This window comes from Athene noctua, chromosome 3, assembly GCF_965140245.1.
Source record: "Athene noctua chromosome 3, bAthNoc1.hap1.1, whole genome shotgun sequence".
Classification (NCBI taxonomy): domain Eukaryota; kingdom Metazoa; phylum Chordata; class Aves; order Strigiformes; family Strigidae; genus Athene; species Athene noctua.
In genome coordinates this window covers 30,897,493-30,923,428 of record NC_134039.1, presented here as the reverse complement: position 1 = coordinate 30,923,428, position 25,936 = coordinate 30,897,493, and the positions used below count along the sequence as shown (strand labels likewise).

The 25,936-nt window shown below is 39.6% G+C and overlaps 1 protein-coding gene across 10 annotated transcripts in view; it reads right to left on the bottom strand.

Moving 5' to 3' along the window:
* Nucleotides 1–4,809: 4,809 nt before the first annotated feature.
* The window catches only part of TNRC6B (trinucleotide repeat containing adaptor 6B), a 134,669-nt gene continuing 113,542 nt past the window's right edge, over nt 4,810–25,936 (bottom strand). For 5 of the 10 annotated variants that reach the window (XM_074902523.1, XM_074902525.1, XM_074902524.1 and 2 more), the window contains 15 exons: nt 24,627–24,775; nt 23,306–23,476; nt 20,912–21,037; nt 19,746–19,877; nt 19,148–19,243; nt 18,730–18,904; nt 17,914–18,045; nt 17,545–17,721; nt 15,252–15,335; nt 12,691–12,837; nt 12,341–12,436; nt 9,845–10,165; nt 9,373–9,443; nt 6,631–6,770; nt 4,810–5,610 (listed from right to left, as the gene is read on the bottom strand). In XM_074902523.1, the coding sequence (XP_074758624.1) occupies nt 5,220–5,610; nt 6,631–6,770; nt 9,373–9,443; nt 9,845–10,165; nt 12,341–12,436; nt 12,691–12,837; nt 15,252–15,335; nt 17,545–17,721; nt 17,914–18,045; nt 18,730–18,904; nt 19,148–19,243; nt 19,746–19,877; nt 20,912–21,037; nt 23,306–23,476; nt 24,627–24,775 (2,408 nt within the window). In that variant the 3' untranslated portion in view covers nt 4,810–5,219. The remainder of the gene's footprint in view (nt 5,611–6,630; nt 6,771–9,372; nt 9,444–9,844; nt 10,166–12,340; nt 12,437–12,690; nt 12,838–15,251; nt 15,336–17,544; nt 17,722–17,913; nt 18,046–18,729; nt 18,905–19,147; nt 19,244–19,745; nt 19,878–20,911; nt 21,038–23,305; nt 23,477–24,626; nt 24,776–25,936) is intronic. The other 5 variants (XM_074902526.1, XM_074902528.1, XM_074902531.1 and 2 more) reach the window with 5 other exon arrangements.

Genomic DNA, 25,936 nt, shown 5'->3' with positions numbered 1-25,936 from the left:
GGAGGACCTAAAATAAGAATAAAATTTTAAAAAGGGTTCTGTTTGTCACTTGAGAAAGTAAGAAGTGTTTTTCAGTGAAAGATATTATTTTTTATTTTTATCTGGAAAGGGATGTCCATAGTCTATTCCAAGCCGTGCTTTCCTCTGCCTCTCTTCCCTACCTTCTTTGTCAATAGACAAAACTAGATGCTACCACTGATTCACTCCCTGGAACAGTTTTGTAAAAACCCAGAAGTACATTAACATCAATTCCTGCTGACTTTTTCCTGTTACGAGCTCAAATGGTAGCAGAATATTTACAACATTAAGCAATGGTTGTCCCCGGAAGATATGTCTGGTTTAGCACAATGCTCAGAAATCACTTGCAATGGTTGGGAGTGCCATGACTAATCCATACTAGCAACATCATGATCAGCTACATACAATCTGGAGAGCAACTGACCTGTCAGCTGTAGTTGAAAACCAGTAAGATTAATGTTGCTTTAACAATTTAGGAAAACTACCACTGAGTAGACAGTCACCAACATATGCAGGCCTGCATGTTTAGAGAAAGGAGCAGACTGTTGTACTACAATAGCTTTGGACACAGCAGACTGCTGAACCTCCAAGACTGCCAACCCTTTAACAGTCAGTCACAATCTGCTTCCAAGTGACTGTCACATTCCTGGGCTCTTTTTGACTAAAACTTATGATTTCCTCTTTTAGGACACTGCTGATTTGATAAAACACAGCCTCTGGCAAAGCACTCAGAAATCATGTCTGTAAAATAAAAACATAAAATAAAATCCCAAACTCCCTAAATAAACCCTCCTTCTACTGGACCATGACAGGATTTTTTTTTTTTAAAGCGCAGTATTATTATTGATGCATTATTTTCAACACACAGGTATGCACTCAGGTGTGTACATGCAGCACAACATGAAAACACTGGGCAACTGACATGAAAAGGACAGGAATTTGGCATGTGATTTCTTTTAATTATAAAAAGTTCTCAACTACTGTTATGTAACTCACTGCACAACATGCTTATGCAGCATGCTCTTTTTCCTTAAGAACGGGTACATTATTTCCATGAAGTGGCTATACTGCCTCACTTTGCCTCATCTTCCCTCCCTTCCCCTACTGTAGGGCATGTGGGTGCATGTAAAAAGGCACTAGCGCGGTTTTTGTGGTTTGAGCCTAGCCAGTTCAGGCAGAGTAAGCCCCTGACCCTCAGAGCTGGGAGACAAAAGGTTGGCCATCTCAACACCAAATTCTGAAGTTCAAGACTTCAGCCTTGACCCTAACAGCCAGCAGCAATAGGGTGAACAGAAGAGTTTAACAGGTATTTCCCTCATATAAAACAAAACAGAAAGACTGGGAGGTGGGGTGGGTGAAGAAAAGCAAGCAGCAAATCTCCAAGTGGGGAATAAACTGACCAAACAGCTGAAAACAGGAAAGCTGATTTCTAATGTACATCTTACTGGAGTTTTTCCATATTCCCTCCCTTCTTCTGTACTGAAAAAGGCAGGATAACAAAACCACTTCATTAGTGGACATTGTCAGCACTGGTTTTCTTTAGAAAGTGGTTTAAAGAAGCACCATCACTTATTTCCTGCTAGTCCTCCTAACTGAGGACTCTTTCAGTTAAACTATACTGCATTTCAATTAGGTTTATAGTTTCACTTGGCTTTTAAAAAGGTGCTTGGAATAGTATTTTCATTTAGTTTCAATTGAGAGGGAACAAAGCGATAGATTTCCATTCACACACTTCTCTTTTCCATGCAACTGTACACATGTCTGCATGAGTAACAAAGCACTATAAATGATAACCCTTCTTCTCCCACAACTTGTTAGGATTACAAAGAATTCCTGTTGCTGATATTGAGAAGTTTTCTTAAGGTATTTTAATTTATACAGAGTCTTTAAAATTCTTGATCCCCTGCTTGACAGTAACATTTGGAGATTTTTTCTTTTTTTCTTTTTCTTTTTATTTTTTTTTTAGCATTTTTATTTTAAAGTAAAAACTTTCAAACATTTTGAAGATTCAGGAACTTGTAAAAGTTTATCAACAAGAAACAGCCATCTATCTAGGATAAGGTTAAATAAACCATCTTCAAAAAACTGGCTTCCTACCCTAGAATTCCTGAGAATGCTTGCAAATTTAAAGCAGGAAAATAAAATGTTAAAATAAAAACAAAAACACTGTTAAATGCTCCCAGAGTTAGTCTTCATCTAAAATATATATATGCACTTTTTGGTCTTTTTTTTTGTACGTTTTAATTTTTTTCCCTTTAAGCTTACAATGGAAGAACAATTTAGCTTTTCTTTTTAAATATTTCAAATCCCTCATTATGTCTTGTAAACAAGAGGGGCTCTAGCACCCGGCTTTCACCGTAGTATCGCAATGAACTCAACTAGCCCAAAGTGCAGGAAAAGGGACCTTAGGGCAGGTTGGGAGAGAGAAGTGAGCGTGGAACACAGCAATGAACCAGCATGTATAGCAAATCATGTGACAGAACAGATACTGGCTTACTCAGGCCAAAGGTGATTCACTAGGAAGTACTGCTGGCACAGGACTTTTAAGAACCTGCTCTTTGTGTCTGAACACAGCTGGTCTTTGAGCAGAGACTAGCAGAAACAAAGCTTTATGGATGAGTGCATGAGAGGGTCACTAGCTAACGGGAGTTGGAAGAGAGCATTTTGTTTCTTTGTGCATGGTGGGATGGATGGAGAAGACATGATAGAAAAGTATACTCAGAAGGGGCCAGAGTATGCTGCACACTCCAGTTTACTAAACAAATACAAACCTACTCATACTTTTTGTCACTTAACACTTCGCATACAAATCTACAGGCATGTGTATATATATGCAGCATTTCCCTCAGTCAGTCTTCCTTGTGACATTGGGTTTACATAGAAAGGGCAAATTAAAAAAAGCCACGCGACTCCCTAGCCCTTCCCTCCCACCCCCAGCACACAGGCATACATACAACATGCATGCACGTGCACACACACACCCCCCTATGTTACTTGAATCTGGTTTTGCTTCTCCCCACCCAACCCATGCTTAGAGTTAAATGTATTAGACATTGTCATATCCTTCAATGAAAATGTTGAAGAGACTCCCCTATCCTACCCCCCAGCTAATAAAGCCCAAGCGCTGCTACCACTGAGGGCTGGAATGGACAGGTATGTGCTGGTACAGAATGTCGGCACTTTGTTAGACAGTATAACGGCTAGACAACACCACATGGAAGTCCTAGCACTTATGGAAAAAGTACCAGCATCTCTCCTCCCTCTTCTCCCTGCCCCACCCCCCTAAAAGACTTCCCACTTTGTGTCAAGGGATGTTCCTTTAAGTCTGCTACAACTCTTTTCACAACAACAGGTCTTAGAAGTTTTGTTCCCAGCGCACACATGCACGCACACACTGGCTATCACTGTGGATTATAGGTCACCCCTATCCTGCCCAGAGTACTACTACACTGCTGCTAAAAAAAACGCCAAACCTTTCCTTAAATACAGAAATTATAAAAGCAACAGTACAGAAAAAGTAAAAACAAAAAGGTGCAATACTTTTTTTTTTAAAAAAGTCTTTGCTAGTTATATACCTCCCTAAGCAAAACCACATACACAGGAAAAAACACAACACAGAGAAACAAAAGGAAACGTTTGAAGTACACACTGGTTTAAGAACATTCGTAAGTAAACGTTTCTGTCAGTGATGGTCTGGCGCTGTAATACACCAAGGCCTGGCACAGGTAACGCTCACCATGAAGGACGAAGAAAGGAGTTAGCTGCATGTGCTTTCAGGAGATGAGGCAGGCCGGCCAGCAATTTGCTGACACAATTTATTTTTTGTCAGTTTTAATACAAGCAGTAAATCAATTAAAAGGCTAATCTGGTTGGGCTGGACTTTCAAGCTTTTGATGGATTCTTCAGCAACGAATGTGGGTGCCTATTTATAGGTTTGGGGGAGAAAAGAAACACTCATCTTTTTTTAAAGGTACTGAATCTTGAGAGACACTGAAGAGAACATTTGTCTTAGCCGCACAAAAAATGGCAATGTCTTCTTTCCTCCCCTTTTCCCCTTGTTGGAAGAAAAAAATGGCTTGCATTATATAACAAACATTCTAGGGTTCACTCAGTACAAACCCGCCACATGCAGACATAAATAAATAAATACACTGCTACTCAAAAGACAACACTGGCTCCCCTCTCACCAAATCCTTTGGATATGGCAGTGTTCTGCTCTACCACAGGGTTAGAAGAAGGTCTAGGAAGCAACTACCCACTCAATATGATTCGCAGACTAAAGATAGCACCCTGCTAAAAACGAATTTTAAAAACTCTACTGACAAATTTTCATCCAGCCCAACTGGATTCTGCTTCAGCCTCAGGGACTCCACCATGCCTGTCTTGTTTTCAGAATCAAGACATGCAGATGGCCAGCCAGCCCGTAGACCATCAGCAATGCAGCGTTTCAAGATTTTATATATATATAGAGAAAAAATGCACACACACACGAACATGTGCACACGCACTCACACAGAAACAAGCACACGTGGGCAGTTACATGTGCCAGAACACACTGGTACTTATCAACCAGCCAATCACAAAGTGTTGGTTTTTTTGTTTTGTTTTGTGTTTTTTTTTTTCTTTTTTTTTTTTTTGTGGGTTTTTTAATTTTTTGTTTAATTTTTTTGTTTTTAAAGTGAGGCTCCGTCAAGTCTTCCCCTCCCCCCTCCCCATTTTTTTCCTTTTGAACCCCTCCCCTACCCCAACCCAACATGGTAGACCTAAGGACGGAAACACACCCAGTGCAAACAAAGTTAAAAAGCTATTTTTTCAGTATATATGTTTCTTAGCAACAACTTCCGTATAACATGAAAAAGTGAAAAACTAGAAACTAATTTTTTTAATTTTTTGTGTTTAAATTTAAATGGTATGTGTACTTGCTTCACATTGTCTTTCTAAGTTGGCGTTCATGATTCAAGTATTTCAAGAGTGATATGTTCTCTTTTTGGATTCATATTCCAAACAAAAAAACTGAAGTTATATAAGGGAGGCAACTATGTGCTCAGACAGTCTGTCAATGACCCACCTTTTTTTCTCTCTCCGTTTTCTTTTTTCCTTTTATAAATGTATTTATTGCAAGTTGAAAAAAACGAAAAGGTCAAGTTAGTGCTGCTGCTGTTCCAAAAAAGGTCACGAGGTCAGAGTTGAAAGTTCTAAGTTCAGATTGAATCCGACCCTCCTCCCAGAAGGTCTCCAGGTAGTAAGGGAGCAGGGCTGCCCATTCTGTGTGGATCCTCTACGCTTGGGACCCCCCATAAGCTTGAAGAATAGTTTGGGGGACCCCACAACGAAGCGCCAGTGAGATCACTCCCACTGCTGCCGCCGCCGCCACCACTGCTCCACTGCCCAAGCCCTGTTGACCCACCAAAGAGATTCAAAGCAGGTCCAACTGGATCTGTCTGGTTCTGTCCTGTCTCCAGGGATTGCCAGCCTGCTGTGGGTGCACTTGGGGTTGCTGCAGGTGTAGGGGGCTGAGCTTGTGCCAGAAAGCGACTAACCTCTTCATCTGTGGCGAACTCAGCCAGGATGGTAGTGTTTCCCAACACACACCTGGAAGACAAGGTGCATGAAAGAAAAAAAATATTAGAGCTGGAAGGTAAGGGCAAAGGATTCAGAAGGCATGGAAACAACACTATTACGTGCCTAAACCAACAGCGATATCAGCTTGCCACAATGGAGCAAGGACAGAAAACTTTAGCTGTTCTCAACAGTGAAACTGACTCAAAGCACAAGAACTTCAATATTATAAGGGGAAAAAACTCCAACAAAACAAACCAACCAACCCACCCTGTTGCCCCCAACATTCCGTTACTATACCTGCAACAAAATCTTTCTAAATTTAAACTAAGATCCTGAACATTAGCTCCAAGAACAATGAAAGCACCCATACAGTGTAACTAAAATGGTAAACGCACATATGCTATGTTTCAAACAAAACATAGGAAGAACAAGTTAAAAGCCTGTGAAATTCAGGTTAAGGTTAGTATAACTTCAAAATTTTTCACTGAGTTTAAGGGCTTACTTTGCCCCCCTTCCATGGATATCCTCTCCCACCCTCCCCCCCATTTTTGTCTCAAAACCTCACATTTTCAAAATATACCAGACATACAGTCTGTTCCAAAAAGCTTAAGAGCTGGAAACCTAAGATATTCAGTTTTTCAACTAAACTATTTCAGGAACTGGAAAACCAAGATATTCAGCTTTTCAACTAAACTATTTCAGGTATATCTCAAAACTACAGCAGATTCCCACACATTTGGATTACACATACAAGAATGATTTGTATCTGAAACAATTCACAAGCTTTTATAAAACGGCAAAAATTGTACAGCAAGGTGCATACTGGTCACAATTCCATCCTGTTTACACCTTCTTAGCTCTGTATGTGCCAGTTTGTGCCAGTAATTGAAGTAACACAAACGGCATCTTTGCTTCTCTTCTTCCTCTGCCAATGAATGAGAGATTCCCTTCCGACCATGATATCTGAAATGAGTTTTCAAATCATGGCACTGGACAGATGTTTTGTGTTCATGACTAACGTAGTAACAAAGAACGGACACGGGGACTTACATGTGCAGTGCAGTCTGGGCCTTGGCCGCCTCCTGTTTGGTGTTATATCGGATAAGGGCGGTGCCCTGGGTCAGGTTCAGATGGAATGTCAGCAGTGGGCCATGCTGCATGCAGATCGTCCTCAAGGTTGACCCATCAATCTGAGGAATAACAGCCAGGATAAAACAGATGTTTAACTATTTCTCCAAATGTACTTCAATTCTAACTTCATGTCAGTAATTACAAGATAATCTGCCCTCAGAAAGGAAATGAAAGTAGTGGGAAGTAAGCAAAGGTGACAATTTAATTTTAAAACAAAATCAGCATGCTTTGACTTCCCAATTACAATGACTTTGCTTTATGGAATAATCTGATTTTATGGGGGGTCAAGACAACCCTAAGCACAAATATAGGCTGGGCAAAGAGTGGATTGAGAGCAGCCCTGAGAAGAAGGACTTGGCAGTAGTAGTGGATAGAAACTGGCTGTGAGCCATCAATGTGTGCCTGCAGCCCAAAAAGCCACCTGTATCCTGGGCTTCATCAAGAGAAGTGTGGCCAGCAGGTTGAGGGAGGGGATTCTCCTCCTCTGCTCCACTCTCGTAAGACCCCACCTGGACTACTGCATCCAGCTATGGGGCTGCCAGCATAAGGAGGACATGGACCTGCTCAAGCAGGTCCAGAGGAGGGCCATGAAGATGATCAGGGGGCTGGAGCACCTCCCTTATGAGAACAGGCTGAGAGCATTGGGGTTTTTCAGCCTGGAGAAGGGAAGGCTCCAGGGTGACCCTATAGTGGCCTTCCAGTACTTAAAGGGGGCTACAGGAAAGATGGGGAGGGACTCTTTATCAAAGAGTCTAGAGATAGGATGAGGGGTAACAGTTTTAAACTGACAGAGGATAGACTTAGATTAGATATATGGAAGAAATTCTTTATTGTGAGTGTGGCAAGACGCTGGAACAGGTTGCCCAAAGAGGCTGTGGATGCCCTCGGCCTGGAAGTATAAGGCCAGGCTGGATGGGGCTTTGAGCAACCTGGTCCAGTGGAAGATGTCCCTGCCCGTGGCAGTGGTCTTGGAACTAGATGATCTTTAAGGTCCCTTCCAACCCAAACAATTCTATAATTCTATGATTTTTCCTGCTCACTTATAGCTTGAGTCCAGTTTTCCCCATCTCATTGAGTTTCTTACACTGTCACTATCCTTATGTTGGCAGGTTTTTCCAGTAATTATATACAACTTGTGCTTCTCACCATCTACAGCCATCAGGATTTGTCCCAGAAGAACCATAATGTCTTAGTCTCCAGCATTCTGATTTCAGTAGAATTTAAATCAACCAGTATTTAAAAGTTCTTTGCAAAAGTGAAAATATCTCCTCTAGAATTATGTTTTTTTTAAATCTATTTTGGTGCTTTTTTGTCTTTGTGGTTTATGAAGCAGTAAGTCACAGACAGTGATCTTCCTGCCAAACCCTGCAATGCTCATTCCTTCTGAATTTATGTTTTCACAGCAGTTGTTGCCTACATTCCTCTTGCAGCAGTAACAGCTTGTTACTTACCTCCAGTAACTGCTGTTCTCCAAGGTGTTCTGTACACACAGATTCCATTCCTGGTATGCCACAGGAACAGGCACATATGAATGGAATCCATATGTGCAGATACTTAAGGAAGTGCGACTTTATTCCTTCTCCCTTTCCCCCTATTATATAATATAACCTCAAATGAGGGAAAAGGAAGTTGTGTGGGTGTATAAATAGGACAAATTAAAACAGGGGAACTTAGAATGAAGATACTGTCCCTGAATCCACCTTAACCTTTACACCTCCTTCTCTCTAGTGTACTGACACAAAATGAACAGAGTATCTGTTACGGAAGAGACAATTATAATCTCCTCCCTTGTTTTTTCTATTAACTTATATGCCTCCAAAATATATTCTTCTTCCATTAAATGAATCTTAAACCAGTATTAAACTACCTTGCACAAAGGAGACTTAGAACTGTGCCTCTTAATCACACCACTGCTGTTTCCTTCACCACCAAGGAAAACAGTCTTTCCTAGAAGGGAGGAGTTTGCCATTACGGGTGATCTGAAGGAGACTTTAGTGTTTCTTTTCATACTGATGTTTTCTTAGACTGTAGTAGAAGCATGGTAAATTATCCTGCTGAACAGGGGAGACTCTGTCTAGACCTGAGGGTGCTGCTGATAATCATACAGGCTTTTCCTGAGCCTTGAATACTGACTAATTTGGATTGCTGAAACGAGGATCTCCACAAAATTCATTCTGAGTGGAATCAAGCTCTGAGAATACTTGCAGAAATAACCTAACTAGACTGGTTTTGGCAGGAGTGCTGGAAACATTCTGTGGCTTCACTATGGAAACACCAAAGTGAAAACTGGCAGTTACACCAGCTTTCTTATTGACAACATCCCAAAGAACAGTCTCTTTAACAGATATAAACCATTCCACATTATGACCATGCAACTTACCCTCACTTCTAAGAAAAATCTTTCTGTCGCAATATTTTTTTCTGAAACTGTAGGCAATGAAAGGTTATGATCGTCATGTAGCAAAAAAACGGAACATCTTATAGTTAGCTGAAGAGATTACAACAGAAAAAAAAGACTGCAGTCCAGTTTAGTAGGAACACATCTTACATATGCTGACAAATCTTATTTTGTTAGATTTTATTCAAAGAGAAACAATTGAAGAATCCAAATCTGTATCTCGGTAAAGCAAACAAGTTCCCAGAGGCAACAACAGAAAATACCTGTGGAGTGAGATTGTGAAGAACCAGCCAGTAGCTAGGACGAACGGATCCACCATCACTCCAAGTAGATGCTGCAAATTAGAAGACAGAGCAAACAAGACAGATTTGATAAAAGAAAAACATTTTTCTTTACAATCAGGTCTTTCAATCTCAGACAAATTCAGCATTATCAGCCCTGCTAACACATGAAAGCTTAATCTTCAGTGCTGAAAACAAGAACACATCTCTCCTTGCATTTCACATCAAGATTCACTTTTTGCTAGAGTTTATCTTTGCGGAGTTTCCCACCCAAAGAAACCACCTAGTCTTTAAAGGCCCCATGCAGTAGGTACTGCCTCCTGGCAGCTCTCAGCCCTCTTCACTCATTCCACGCAGCAGGACCTGGGATTCCACTTCCCACCCCCATCCACCCTCCACCCCAATTACTGACAGCAAAATTCCATTTCAAGAAGGAACTTTTTTTTCCTTTTACCAGACAACTGCAACTTTCTTTCCTCCAAACCATTAGTGCTGTAAAACGTACACTCCTCAGGTCTGATCAATGGTGCTATCAGTTGATTCTTCTCACCAGAGGCAAGCCTTGAGTCCTGTGCCCCCCAGCCCCTGACCGATCGGGTTGCTGTGCTGTTCCATGGAGATGATGGTTTGGGGTTGGTCAGGCCAGGAGGTGGGCGGGGCAGCCCTGTAGTGTTCCTTGAGGAAATATGGTTTTTCCACATCTTGTTGGAGAGATGAGTGGGATTGTGTCCTATGGGATCTGGGGACCATGTTGATTTGTAATCACTGAATTTTGCTAGAAAATTAAATAAAATTCATGTATTAGAGAAACTTATGAGATGCAACTAGACTTTAACTGTACTATCATTGTAAACCCTTTAACCACATTTATATTGAAGACAAGCACAAAGCACAGAACCATCCATACATGTAAGTTGATCTTTGCTTATTTTATATATGCTGACAAAAAAAGTCCCTTAGATAATTTATGATAATGTAACTGGTTGCAGTATGTTCAACCATTAATAAGATGAACAGCAGCTTTTATGTCCATACTACCTTTCGTTTGAGAACCTGAGAATTTCTTACAGTTTTGGGCACTACTGACCTTAAATGAAACTTCAGGCCAAAAACTTGCAGAGAGCTGAAATTAATATTTACCGCTCTTGGTCTACTAAGCCAATTCTACCTCCTAAAGATGTTCTCCTTTAAGATCAAAGCTTTCTCACGAATCACGAATTTCCTAAACCAGTTTTCCTTGAGAAGTGAAACCACAAATTCTCCCACACTTTCTGATACCAAGGGACATTTTATCATCCAATTGAAAACCAAATCAAAAGTCAAAACTGCTTGAGTAATTTCTTTTTCCCTTATTCTGTAATGAGAACCACTGAACACATCCAGGGCAATCTAGGGGAAAAGGCACATGTCATTAATTACCTTTATCGGAACTCATGTGTTTGCATGCAAATATACACATTAAGCTCTATTCACTACCAAAAGTTAGTAAATTACTTATTTGAAACAAAGGGTAAACATCCAGGTCTACAATATGCCAGGGTGTTACAAATCATACATTTGGGAATCAAACCCATAAAGCTTTCAGCAAATAAAAACATGATTCATTTTACCCTTGGATCACTATATTTCCATGACAGAATAACTGTCAACAGCAAGCAAGTTACAAGAACTAACCTATGAAAGTAAATGGAAGCGCTTAAAAATCTGCTTTCACTAGACTCAGTTTGTTTTATATATACGTGAATTCTAAATCCCTAATTCAGATGACCCACTTTCTGGCTGCAAAACACTGGCGTGCAGTTCAACAACACGAGCAGAAATGCTACGTGTGCTAGGCAGTGTCTAGTTTCCTCAATTCAACTATGACTCCAATAATTTTTTTCTCTCTTGGGTCTTTCTTATGTGCTAGACAAAATTTAGGAGAGTTAAGCAGCTGATACAAGCCACTCCTTTCCCCAGGCTATGAAAGATAAATCTTTTATGTCACTGAGTTGCTGCGTACACAGATACTGCTTCAAACCAAAGTCACTCCACAAACTAGCATCAGGAACACTGTTTTTGTTGAGGGCTAAACAAGATTTTCAACCCATTTTGTGAAGATGCTGAGATAACATTAACACAGCTTTTGTTAGGTAAGATGCAAAACCAAAAGTTTGGGCCAGATGCACCTCTCATCTATGTTCATCCCTTCTGCTAGTTACACAACATTCTTCAGTTTTGAGCAGTTGTTAAGACAATGATGTCTCAAGAGAAAACTGTGGCATTTGTAGGAAGTTCCAAAATACAAATGGTTTGTCTGGAGCAAGTATTTCCAGCATCCCACTCGAGGCAAGCACAAACCATTTTTCACAAGAAAGCTCTGAAGACCTTCTTACCAAGGATCTGAGTCAGATATCTAAATTACTATTTACAGGCCAACCATTAAAAGCCAGAGGACTAAAAGCCCTCTTTCTCTCCAGGTTTTAGGGAATGGTGAGTGCTATAAAAGGCAAGGCAAAAAATGTTCCCTTCACAGCACTCCAATATCCTAATGTTAAAACAAATAAAATCACTCACCTTATTACTCTTAATTCCTTAACTCATACATACAGGAACAGGTATGTTTAAAAAATTATGACAGTCCCTCAATCCCTTACGCATGTCAACAGATTGTGCATGTTTTCTTCCCCCCCCTTTTGCATCTGCTGCTTCACTGCTACCCTATTCTTTAAGTTGCATAACTAAGAATTTGTATCAGGAGTGGAAGGAAAGACAGAGGATCTTAGCCTAGTTTTTAAAGCAACTACAACAGAGTATTGTATCACCAGGAGGAAAACTATCTGATCAGCCACTCAGATTTTGAGTTCCATAGAAATTACTGAAAGGCTAAATATTCAAAGTGAGACAAGAATGAGGAACTAGCAAGTAAATTGAAAAGGCTTTGTCCAGGTAAGTTTTGGAACCTGCATACCTGAAGTGCTATGAACGTTGGTGAAGGAATTGTCAGAGGCACTGTAGGGCCAGGCACCAGGTGAAGGCAGCGAGGTGTTGAGGGAAGAATTAGACCCTATCAAGGCAAAAAGGAGAGAGAAAGAGTAGGCCAATTTCATAGAGTTTCTGTAATACCATTAAACCTCAAGAGAACCATGATCTGTACCAATGTCAAACTTTCACATTATACACAGTCACATTGCAAAGGCACACAGTCTTCCTTCTTAGTGAAATGCAATGGACTGTTACCCTGTTATGACAGGAACATCAGAATATTCTCAAATATCAGAAGAACTGAAATAACCACACACCCGTTGTTCACTGTTTTACCTGTGGTGTTGTCCCGCAGAAGTTGGTGGTCAGTATCTACAATGGGAGATGTGGCTGTCCCCCCCAGCACACTTCCAGGGGTCACATAGGGGTCAGATTCAGGGTCAATGTTTTGTATACCTTTCCATGGCACTCCTGGTTGGAACTCTGGGACAGGAGAGAAAAAGGAATTAGATGCAAACAGTGAAATGCCATTTACTGTATGTAATTGTTGAAGATATTTTAGGACAGTAAATAACTGTCTTCTACACTGTTCCTCAGAAAAAAAGATCAAGCTTTTCCTAATTAATATCTTTTAAAAATTTCACATTTCCTCCTGCACTATCTCTGGTGCCTGAATACAAGTTTACATTACAAAAAAGTGGTTGAAGTGCATACAGTACTTTTTTGACTGTTCCTGTTTCACTACATTCAGATGAGGCTTCAACAGTTTCACCTTTCCTTAATACATTATATATTCAAGATATGTAAGATTAGATTATGAATTATAAGATTAGATTCTGCACACACACTCTGTAGGTGTGCAGAAGACTTTCTTGAGGAAAGGCCACCTACCTTAAGAGTTTGTAAACACATTTGACACTTTACACTGTAGGTACACACACACACTTTATACATTACCTATCAATACTGAGGCAATGCTAAGGTGAGACGCCTTGTGATAAAAATAACATATATACTCATTGATGTTCTTCATACTTCACAATAATGCTTTACTTTCCTTAATATATTATACTTTAGTTTCCTTTCAACTACAGCTCCACGCATGCCAGATTTTTAAGACAAGAGGATGAGTTATATAAAGTATGAACAACAAAAACTTCAGTTACTGTAAGAAGGACCAGTAACTTGGTTCCTTCTCTAAGTAGATGTTCAATGAATAAAGTGCTGTGGTCAATTTTGGAGGCAGTGATAAGGAAGCAAAACTGCCAAACACAAAAACAAGTAAAGAAGCTTCAGATACTATGAGACAATTTGGGTAAATATGAAAAGAGTGTCAACGTGGCAGATTCATTCCTTACAGATACAAGTTCAGGATACGGAATGATACCTTTATTCCCAAGCTGAAGTTCTGAAACAACTAATGGCAGAACATTTGAGTGTAATTAAAAATCCATGATTAAAAGTAGGATCCAGAATGTGCTTATCTGTAATGAAATCATGTAGGGTGAATTTGACATGGAAGGGTTAATTTCAGTCACCTTTGTAATGAAGCAGTGTAGTCAAGACTATGAATTTCACAGACAAATACAGAAGAAAATGCAATAGTACTGGTTCAAACAATTGGCACAGCAAGGGCAGCATTAGATTGTGATAGCAATGCCCCTCTGGGTCAGAACTGTGGTTCATCTGGCCCAGTATTCTGCTAACAGTGGTAGGAGAGATACCATTTAGGGACAGAACACAAGACTGACCACTATCTGTAGGCTACTGCCCTCACACTCTCCCAGCATCCATACTCCTATCTAGGATGTCAGAAATACCTTCTACCTGTTAGCACCTGCTTATGCAACCGTTCTTCCATCAGTTTATCCAATCACTGTTTCAACTGGCTAGTACCACCTGTCTCCAGAAGCTGTAAAAACAACATATTCCAGAAGTTCACCCCTTCTGATGGAAAAATAAAAAAAGCTCTATTTATTTAAAATTTATATCCTCTTAAGTCCAGCATATGCACCACGGTTGCAGGATTCACAGAATTGCAATTCTGCATTTATCTTGTTGACTACCTTCATGATTTGGTAAACCTCAGTCACATCTCCCAAACTTCAGTAACTCAACAAAATCATCCAGGATACCAAGTATCAACGTTTCTAATGATATGAGCAATCAGCACCGCATCAAGGAAGGAATCTGCTCAGCTGCTGTCAAAATACTGCAATCCTCTGACAAACAGGACCACCTTATGCTTAAGGAACAAGCAAGGCAGCTCTTGGGTCTAGTCAAAAGATCTTCTCCGTTCTGAGATAAAGAATCCATGAACACACGTTAGGACCTGGAAATTAGAACTTATGTGCAAAAAAACCCAAGAAAGGTTAAGTCCAAGTCTTGCCTTTGTAAAGATTTCTGAGAATTGATGAGACTGAAAATTAAGTGAATAGTAAGCTCTCAACAAAGAGTTAAGGAATATTCAAACAAGGCTCCAAAAATCAGGCCTACTGTATATAAACACATTCACTCAGCAATATAATCCCTAGTCTGGAGAAGAGTTTTCCTTGAACTTCAGCATACTGACAAATTTTCAGACTATTCCTTGGGACTGACAGCTATTCTCACGCACATTCATCAACTCTCCCTACAGACATGCTCTTTTATTTCTACCTAGTAAAGAAACCATGAAGTGCATTTCTCCACTGATATTTGAAAGGTCCTCCTGAAATCTTCAAACATAAGATTATTAGGAAAACCACGACAGACACATAAAGGTCAGTTTGACTGGAATATAGGACTGAACTGCTCTTGAATGGGAAGATTACAGTCTAGTATTACCTAGGTATGCAAGTCTGTGTGACATAACCAAAAGATAGAGTTCTCACCAATGCAGCAAAACTTGCTCTCACCTCCAGCTGTGATATCAGTTTGATTGGGCACCACTTCATTTATCTTTGTGCTGAACAATACTGCTCTCTTGAACGGCAGAATTTCTGCAGCAGATGGCATTTAGGAGGAAAACGCGAAAGGTGTAGTCAGGGTGAATGCTGAGTGACCACTGTATTCATTCAAAGGAAAAATGCACCTATTTCAAGAGGTTTTCTCTTGTAAATTCATTTTCGTTAACAACTTATTTTCCAACACTAGGAAGAAAAATAGTATCTTCACGCCATGAACTGACAATGGGCCTCATCTACAAGCTTGCAGAGAAAAAAGGACCTACAGTGTAAAATCATTTGGGGTCTTTATTCTTCATCAGGGGTGTTGATAAGGTGGATCATGACTTCAGCTAAGTTGCTCTTCTTGAGGGAGCCAATAAGCTAAAGAGGCTATGAGACAGCTTAAGTGGCTGATTGTTATAGTACAGTAACACCTGCCCCAATAGTCTATAAACCTCATAAGACAGGGCTAGCAATACAGCAACAATTGTATAAATGTCATGTGTCAAAACTCATGATCTACATGACATCTGCAATCACAGTCATTTACCCAAGACATTAGGGATGGTACTGATGATCCCCATGAGAGTTTATGTTCAGGATTTTTGAACTCCAGCTATCTTCTCACAGTGTTGAGGCAGTCAGCAACAGCAAAAATTTTGCTTATCAATTGACAGTGGGACTGCAAGTATCGCTAAGGAAGGTCTATGATATCAACGAGGGGCAAAGAGTAGTTATTTGGCTTCTCACTTCTGTAATAGCCTTCTAGCACCAAGAATCTTGCCAGAGCCAGTGGCTGCTCCAAAACCTGGAGACATGGCAGAGCTGATCCTCACATCTCTCCCCTAACACTACAAGCAGTACTGTTTTTATCAATAAGTGGTGACTAACAAAACAAGTTCAGCAACAAGTCTACGAGAGAGGTCCCAAAAAAAATTAAATTTTGGGGATATTTGACATTATGAACACTAACTCCAGCTCAGGAAGCTCAGTACTTAACAACCAGGCTGACAGAAATGTATTGCAAATACACCTCTATAGAGAGCAGTCAGTGGTATGAAATGTGGGTGTGCAGATGTTCTTGAGATAACTAGTTCTTTTAACTCTGTTAGTTCATCAAAACGTTTTCTTGTCAGAGTTAGACTCTGAGGGGTTCCCACATAAACTTTAAACTACTTTTTGTAGGTTTTCTACAGTTGTATGCGTCACACAGATTCCTAGACTTTCAGATGCAAGGTCTGTGCTACTGGTTTACCCAAGAGATGTACCTGCACCTTTACTTTTTTTAGGCTTGAGGGGATACACAGCAGAGGATTTGCAGTTAGGAATGTTTTCCTGGAATGTTAAGAGCCTTCCAGGCAGAGAAAAGTCACAGCATCCAATATTTGCTGAACAGCATTGTTGATTAGTCTGTGCAACTTCAAGGACACCACTCTGTTTAAGAATGTTTTATATAGAAAATTATACATGTGTTCAAATACATATGTATTTTTCCTAGATACTTGAGTTTTCTAATGGAAAGATAAAATTCTGCCAGTGAAACTCTAGAAGACTTAAAAAACATGCCACTGCCTGTAATACAAAAAGCAGGAAACTTCTACTCAAGCCACAAGATTGCTGTGCAGCACTGAGACATGGCAATACTCTTCTATCTTTTATGTAATGTGAGCAAAGGTGAACCACAACAGTGTAGCACACACATTGTATGCATATTGTACCAATACTGCTGGAAAAAGAAACCCTGTGGTCTGCAATGGATCATACATGTAAATAATTGTCAGAAGAAAAGTTCATGCTACATAAAACACAAAAAGAAAATCCTGTTCCCGCCATCACAAAAAACAAGCTTTCACATCTTTTGTTTCCTGATTCCATGCTGTCAGTCAGAATTTTTACACCCATGTCAGCTTAACACAATGTAAATAAGGAATCAACACAAGAGGAGGGAGCTGGTATTGTGTATTCTATGAACAGGAGTTCTTATAAAAAATTATCTAAGTGTGAAGTCACCAAACTACAGAAGATAAAGAGTTTCCCTAACAAAAACCAAATACTACTCAGGCAATTCAGCAGTTAGTTCATGTTTAGCTCAGCAATTTTTTACTGGAAAGTCCACATTTATGTTCTAATTTAATGTAGAAGATACTTTAAAAATTGAGATAGGCCAAGTAAGTACTTCCCTTGCAGTGGTTACTTAAAAAATACAAGGAAAGGTCCCAGCACACCTGTTCTAAAGGACATAACCCTCGCCCTTATGTAATACCTGGAGGCCAGCTGGCGTTGCTGGATTTGCTTCCAATCTTGTTCGACGGTGGAGATTTGGCAGGTAACCAACTATCACCAGCAGGGCCTGCATGGCCACCTAGTGGGTCACCCTGAATTATGTCGAACTGGTTGTAGGGTGATCCTCCACGAGCCTTTCCAGGGGGCACTATTGCACCTGAAGCATTAAAATGATACATTTACACTCAGGAAAGGTTGGGATCTTCACAAGTATTATATACTAAAACAAAAAATATTTTAATACATTCGGGTGAGGTAAGACATTCACTAACTTGTAGCATAGTTTCATCTGAGCTATTTCACCTCTGGCAAGATGATACTGCAAGGGCATTCCCAAAACCCTTCTCACCGTTTTTGTGCATATTGGCATCTTGTGAAGCCACAGAAGGCAGCCCTTCCATCATAGTCCACTGTTTAAAGCGGGATTCTGTTCCAGCCTCTTTCCCTCCCATGCCATAATCCATGCCACTTGAGCCAAAGCCTGTGAAACAAACAAACAAAACTCCCATTATCATTCACTCTTTTTGGTTTAAGTATCTTCTATGATCAGAAGAAAGGTTAAAAAAAAAAATCAACAGTAGCAGATGAAATTGTTAGGCCAATATCCCACCAAGGTACACTTTGTTATTATGCTTGTCTTCTTCCCATGTAATGAAAAATAATGGAATCTGATCAAGAGTTGATGCTTGTTGTAACCTTTGCTCTGGTGCTTGTACATAAATTGTTCATTTCTGGATCTAGACCTCATCACCCTCTACAACCACCTGAAAGGAGGTCGCAGAGAACTGGGGATGAGTCTCTTTAACCAAGCAGTAAGCGATAGAAAAGGGAATGGCCTCAAGTTGCACCAGGGAAGGTTTAAGACTGGATATTAGGAAGCATTTCTTTATGGGTTGTGAGGCGTTGGAATGGGCTGCCCAGGGAGGTGGTGGAGTCCCCATCCCTGGAGGGGTTGAAGAGTAGGGTCAGCTTAGTGCTGAGGGATATGGTGTAGTTGGGAACTGTTAATGTTGGGTTGATGGTGGGACTGGATAATCTTCAAGATCCTTTCCAACCTAGACAATTTTGTAATTCAGTGATAACTGGCTAATACAGTAACACAATTACCATATTAATATGGTTAACTATAGGCAATGTACCAAATCTGTTTCCACAAAGCACTTACCTGAACCGTATCCAGGTATTTGCCCTTTGGTCTGTAAATCTGAGAGACCCACATTCAAAGGATTGGGTACCATGCTGTCTAAATGTGGCTTAGGCCCAACAGGGTGGGATGGCGAATGCTTCATGCCAGGCTGCCTCTGCTGCTGCTGTTGGAGGGCACTCACCATACGAGCAATCTGTGAGCGAAAGAAAAAACTGGGGATGATATATCCTATACTGTAACACAGAATTGCAGTAAACATAAAGAAACAGTGACTTGAAAGAGATCCAAAGGACCTTGCTCTCTGAAAAGTGCAACCTGAAGAGAGTGCAAACTGAAGAGAGCAGATGACATTACTGAAGCCAGCGCCGTCTTTACTGCAGACTGCATTTTTTCAGCACACTTTACACGTCATATGATTAAAAAAACAGTGCCACACCTGTTGCTCCTGCTGTTGTCGCACAGCTTGAGATAACTTCCTCTGGCTCTGTAACAGCTGCTGCTGCTGCTGCTGCTGCAGGAGGAGCTGACATGCCTAGAAGATAAGTGGGGGTGGGAAGAGTGAAAATACAGAGCTCATCAAGTGAAATACAATTGCCAGGAGCTAGTCACAGGCTAATACTTTGCTCAACTTAGGTAAACTGTTTCACATTCCACACACTCAAATAAAATGACAACGAATGCATTAGAAGAACACTATATGCCGTTTCCAATTTAACATCATTAAATGCTTCATTACCATCACTATGACTACGAGTCTGAAGAAAACAATTTTTAAAAAAAATCGACAAAAACTGCTTTCTGTACAAAGACATTGCTTAGAATCATTACTAACTCACAACAATCACAATTACACAGGCCCATTTAGTTTATCTGCTGCTAACAGGGCTATATTTTCCTGTACACAAACACATAATAATTGTACAAAAATAATACAAGATCAGTACAACAAAATAGAATTAGAACAAACAAAAAGAAAGCTCTTTCAGCAAACAATTTGTAAACAGTCTTGTCTCACAAGGTTACCAGCTACTTACTAATTGAAACTGGGGAATCTGGGGAAGCTGGCTCAGCATGGCAATCTGTTGTGGAGAAAGCTGGGGGCCCATATTGAAAAGACCAGGATTCAAGCCACTGTTGGGAAACTGTTTGAGCATGGAGGCCGAAACCTGCATGGAAACCAGTTACACATCCTCAAGAAATGCACTGCTATGAGAAAAGATGATGAAGTAGAAGCATTTCTATAAAGGAATAGGCACACCAATCTTAAACGGTGTTCTGGGAAAGACATTACAGATTTTTTTAACACATCACATTTAAACATGCACAATCTTATGACTTGAGCAGAGTGAATACCTCACTTGATTGACAATATACAGTATTACATGTGCAGATGCAGACACACACACAAAGGTTGCTCCCCCAACCAATCTGTTGCTAGAGACTGCACTAAATTAAAACGGTGATTTATAAGGAGCTAACCAGTAATCACAGTACTGTATTATCACATTAAAAATGTACTGCTTGACAAAGGAAAAGAAAAGCATTCAGGCAGTCACTGGAGCAAAGAAACAGTGCCTCACAGAAAGAGTTAATCTCTTTGTATGCTGAATAAGCTATAGTAAAAGAAAGGAGTAGGTGGAGAAGAATACCCCCCCCCCCCCATTTCTCCCTACATTATTTGAGAGTTACACAAGTAGAATTCAAGGGAATCTCCAAAAGTCTTCACCAAGTCCAAAGCATTTGGAGACCCTGAGGTCTTAAGAGTTCTGCAATGTAAATGCAATGTACAGCCCTTCATCAAACCTCTCTTTCAAGGGGGCAGGAAGCACAGGACAAGACTGCTTGAAAAAATTAAGCAACCTGTCACACTTAAAATTTTAGCTTTCTCTTTTCTTTTTGTTTTTAAAATACTCTGCAAAAGTCTATGTAAGACACAGGATTCCTGAATCCACTCTAAGGTTTAAAAGTACTGGTAGTGAGCATTTACCATCAACTGTCTTGGAATAAGAAACAAGGCTAATCCTACTGCAGTGAGTTTTAAGCACTTTAAACTATGAATTTTAATTTTCTTATCTTACCTAAGTTTTCAATTTCTTAACATCAAGCCAAGACTAAGTTAGATGTATAAGTAACCTCAATGATGTGCTCTGAAGGCTGTAGCTCTACTGTTACAAGTAACCAGTTACTATAAATTCCTTACCTGGGGAGAAAGAAATTGGGGAGGCACTTGCGCCCGGATATTGGGGGAAGGATTTAGTGGCTGCACTGGTGTGTGCATGCCCCTCGATTGTGCTGTGCTGTTTCCAAACAAACCATGATTGCCACCCTATAAAATTAAAGCAGCAGTGAGAAGATGAATCTTTCAGGATAATGGATTTCTATGCTATTAACTACATACCAATTAACAATGAGGCAAGTACTGGCTTATACAGAGTACCCTTAGAATTAGTGAGATGTCTGTCCTAAATCAGTAATGTTCTATCTGGGTTAAAACTGCTGTACTACATTTTTGAGATGCAGGCTCTCTCTCCTCTACATTGAAGAGTCATTTTAATCCACATACTTCAAAGCACATGACAAAACTAATGTTTTAATGTTTTGCACTTTACATGTTGGGAAATGGAAACCTGGAGTACAACCACCACACTCAAAAAAACATTCCATTGGCTTAAAAGTATGGCAAGACTGTGTCAACAAGAATTTTGGGCCATCATTTCAGAAAAGGCAAATACTTTTTCGGAGTAGTTGTTGAGATATCACTCATAAGTCTATTACTTCCTCTGCAGGCCTTTCACTAACTGAAATAGGAATTCCAAAATTTTTTTAAGAATTTTCCTTCTGATGTGAAAACTTCAGCGTTCTGGATTGGGATGTTTTTCTCTTACTTTTTTCCCTGCTGAATTGAAGAGCAGGAAAATTTTCAAGTGAGAAAAACGTTTTTTTTTTTTTTTTTTTTCCCTCTCCCAGTGATTTATTTTCTAACACAAGAATACTTGCTGTTTGAGTTTTCTTAATGAGAAGTACTTACTGTTTTATAAGCAACTTGTGTAATAATAAACCCTACTGCACCAAAGAGACCAAAGAAAATTTGTGATTGTCTCACTACTTCCGACTCTGAGCAGACTGTCTTTATTTGTAACATCTTTCAACAAAAGCCACAGGAAATGTTATGGACAGTCTCCTACACTAACAGTCGCATGCTGTTGCTTCTAAAAGCTGAAGCTCATACTCCAAAAGGCCCTTATAGGTCATGATAATGTCTTTTCATTTTCAAGACCCTCAGAACTTCCCACCTTTTGCTGTATATTGGGACGTCTATGATGGTCAGATACTTGGGATTCTAAACAGTGCATTTTCCATCCCTCAGCCATCATTCTTTGTTCTCTCTCTCCATGCCAGCACTACTATACCCAACATAAATTAATTGCTCTCCCAAACCAAGATTGTGCAGGCCTTCTCCAAAACCTTTCCTTCTCTTATATAATAGCATTTCATAAACTAAGCCTTCCTTCTACCATAATATTGTGCATCCTCCACTATCCTTTTGCTGTAACAGAAGTGTCTCATCCTGCTTCTGTACTGGCAACACTATAGATTCCCTCATCCACCTGCAACACATTTCACTTCCTTAATATACCTTCTCTTTCAGAAGCAACTCAAGATGTCCTACTAAGCACATCTTAGGGGAAAAAACCCCAAGAGACAAGAGAGTTTTTACCATGGAAAGAAAGAACTGGCTGGGGTCAACTACACATTTAAAATTTTTAAGAAGCTTTAAGCTGCAGCTGCTTTCAGCTCTTCCTAAAGCTCAGTGTTCTGCACACCAAATCCAAGAATATGTCAGCAAATTTTGGACTTAATTTGATGTTCAACACTGATTGTGTCACATAGAAACAGAAAGACAATACAAAGAAACACCATCATGTTAGGCATGTGACTACATAAGCTAGTCCAGTCACAATACTTAGGTTCCATTCTTTCATTTCCCTGTATTCCTGCAACATTTTCTTGTAGCATAACGCAAAATGTAATAGTCAGACATTCTTCCAAATTGCAGTTAATCACTTGATTTCTTCCCCACCATTACTCCAAATACAGAAAAAAACATTGCTACTTCAAGAGTTTTGAAAGGCTGCTAAATAAATCCTTTTTTGGGGCTGTAGGGAAGGGAGAAAGGAAACACACACAATGCAAAATGGCTGCAATTTTTTACAGGCATACTTCTACACATGGGGTCATCAGGTGGAGTCTGGAAAAATTCAGTATTGGGGGGTGGTGGGGCAAATCAATAGCCTCTAACTGGGTTTTAAAACAGCAGTTAAAATACAAAGGTTGTCACTAACTTCATGACTTCTGAAAAGCACATCTATCTGCTGCTGCACTGTGATTCAAAAAGTAAGAGGCCAACAAAAACATATGAAATACATTTTGATGATAGGAACCAAAGTGAATTGATTCTCAGTGGCCTAATATAGCTGAAATTTCCATTAACAATATTAATTTAGTAGGAAAGAAAATGCAAGCAACCAACTAACCAGGATTAAGCCCAGGTTGCAGCCTTATAACAATGCATCTTATAAGGTGGCCTGCTTACTTGTCTAGCAGCGAAGTTTTGGGGACTGAGCCCTGAGCCGATTGCCCCAAGGCCGACGTTGGATAGTGTGGAACCAGAGGGAGACAGCTTGTAGCTGGGAGAAGGGGAGAAGGGAGAGCAGGGAGCCTCATCCCCAAGGCACCCATCTTGATTGGAGAAAGGCAAAGTCAGCTGAAGCAGCAGTTAGCCAACAGCAGGAGTTGGTTAGTGAAGCAACAGAATGCAAGAGGAGAGAAAGAGGGATGGTGAGTGACTAGGAAGAAGCAAAGTTAATTTGTAATAGCAATTATAAGGACAAAACTTCTGACTCAAATGATCACTTCACAAAGATTTTGGTCCAAGGAAATAATCAATAAATTCCTAAAGGTTTTTTTTTTCAAAAATACATTTTGAACTCTCATGAAGTTAACTTCTGACAGTGGCTATTACCACTACAGAAATAAACAGATCTTGAATGAATTCCTAAAGTTAGCACACACCTATGGACATAATTTGTTAGGAATGCATTAGCTCTGCTACTAGTATTTATAAATTAGGCCACCAGAGGGAGTTGACAAAACTGGTTTTGGCCTGCTATACCAAAATGGAGGAGTTAAAAAGATCATTGACAGTAACAGTCCTTCAGGATATTTAAACCAAACTGATTTTCCATTTGATATGTGATAAGCCCTAAAGCATTCTGAATCTATTGGATAGTCTCCAATTCATAACGTGAAGCAATTAATGTTTGATAATAACAGTGAAAGCTTCTATTTAAAATAGGCAAGAATATGAAAGAAATGCTACCATAACATACAACAGATGTCACAGAGAAACAGATGTCATACAGAAGCTTACAGTACACGGACAAACAGCATAAGAGGTTGCAGAATTTAGAAAGGGTGTTTCCAATAAATGAGACATGAGAGCAGAAAAAATTTGTAAGACTGTGATTACTTATGTTTAGTTCGATCTAAACCAATTTTTTTTACAGTAGATGATGGTAGTCAGTAGCCAAAAGAATCATTGTGATGAAATATATAATGAATTTCAATGCTACCAGTAGTTTACCCTTCCAAGAAAAACAAAGGAATTTTTCTGTCCATATTAAGAGTAGTCTGTTCTAGAATAAAAAGCCTCATTCTCCCCAGATAATTTAGTCTGTCTACGCACATGACACCTCTGATTTATACACACATTCATTCTGCAAACATATATCCCCCACACCTTTTACTACTGAGTTTGTCCAAGGTTACTGAATTTTTTGCACTTCCAGAGGAGTAAAAACTGAGACCTCGAACACAGAGGTTGATATTAATATATCTAAAGACATTTCTCTCACCTTCTCAAAATAAGGCCCGCTATCTGTGGTTCCCATGTCTTTGGAATTAGGTGGACGGAACCCAGATCGATCCTTTCTCATCATGTCATTAAAATCCCCGAGATTCATGGCTCGTTTATCTACCTCAAACTTCTTATCTGGGAGACCACCTGTAAAAAAAGAAGACAGACATATTTAGTGCCAATAATGTCTACCATGCTTCATGACAACAGGTTCACAGCCAAATAAGGTATCTTTCAAGATCAGTGTATAAATTACATCTGTCTTAACAATTTAACATAGTTACAGTTGCTACTAAGTGTTGAAAAATTAAGGTAGGAAATTTCGTTTTTAAGACTAAGTCAATTTAATTTAGAGTTTTAATACAAAGTATTTCTCACCATTTATGTAGAGATATAAACATACGCATTTCTACAGCAGCCTAATTCAGCTAACAATATTTATTCATACACAATTGTCAACGTCTTCCAAAACTCGTACTGTTATTTATTGGTATTTAGTATCTAGAGACACCACTATTTAAGTTCTCTGTATATTCTACTTAGTGTTTACTGGGTTTGGCATTGAGAAGGAATTTCTCAAACTGCAAAACCATGCACATAATTTGAGTAGAAGTCTTCTACAGTTGCACAAACTTAATTCTTGAACACCACAGATCGCCTGGCATAGCATTAACGTCCAGACAGACAACCAATCTCCCTCAGCCTGTATGCAATGATTACACAACCAGTAAGAGACACTTTTCAAACATCTCCTACAGCTTCCTGCCAATGTTTATCAAGTAACATGGTAGAACACAAGGAAGAGATGTTAGTAACAGATGATCAAACCGCAACATACACAGTGAAGACATCATCTTTATCCATAAGCTTATCATCAGCCAAGTGCTAACTGGAGGGAATTTTCTACCTTACACACTGAACTGCTGCCACAGAACTATTTTTTTTTTGGTGATAGCTGGCACCTGCAAGGTATCAGATGCATTACTGTTACGTTGCAAGTACATGGAACATTATCTTCATTTTAAAATATTGAACAACGTGATAGAAATGAGCTTTAGTGGTATTTTTAGTTTTAAATAATTTCATTTAGTAGCACAGATGGTATTTCCAAGAACAGTTTAAAAAACCTGTCACCACAGTTAACCAAAATCTATGATTCTTCCAAAGGAAGTTGGTGAGATACCTTGCCCTACACCACTGACAAAATACTAAGGCTTTATCAAACAAAGCAGACAGCTAACGACTCCAATACCTTCAAAACACTTATCTGTTCCTCAAAAAAGCTTCTCAAACCCAGCATCTCTTCTT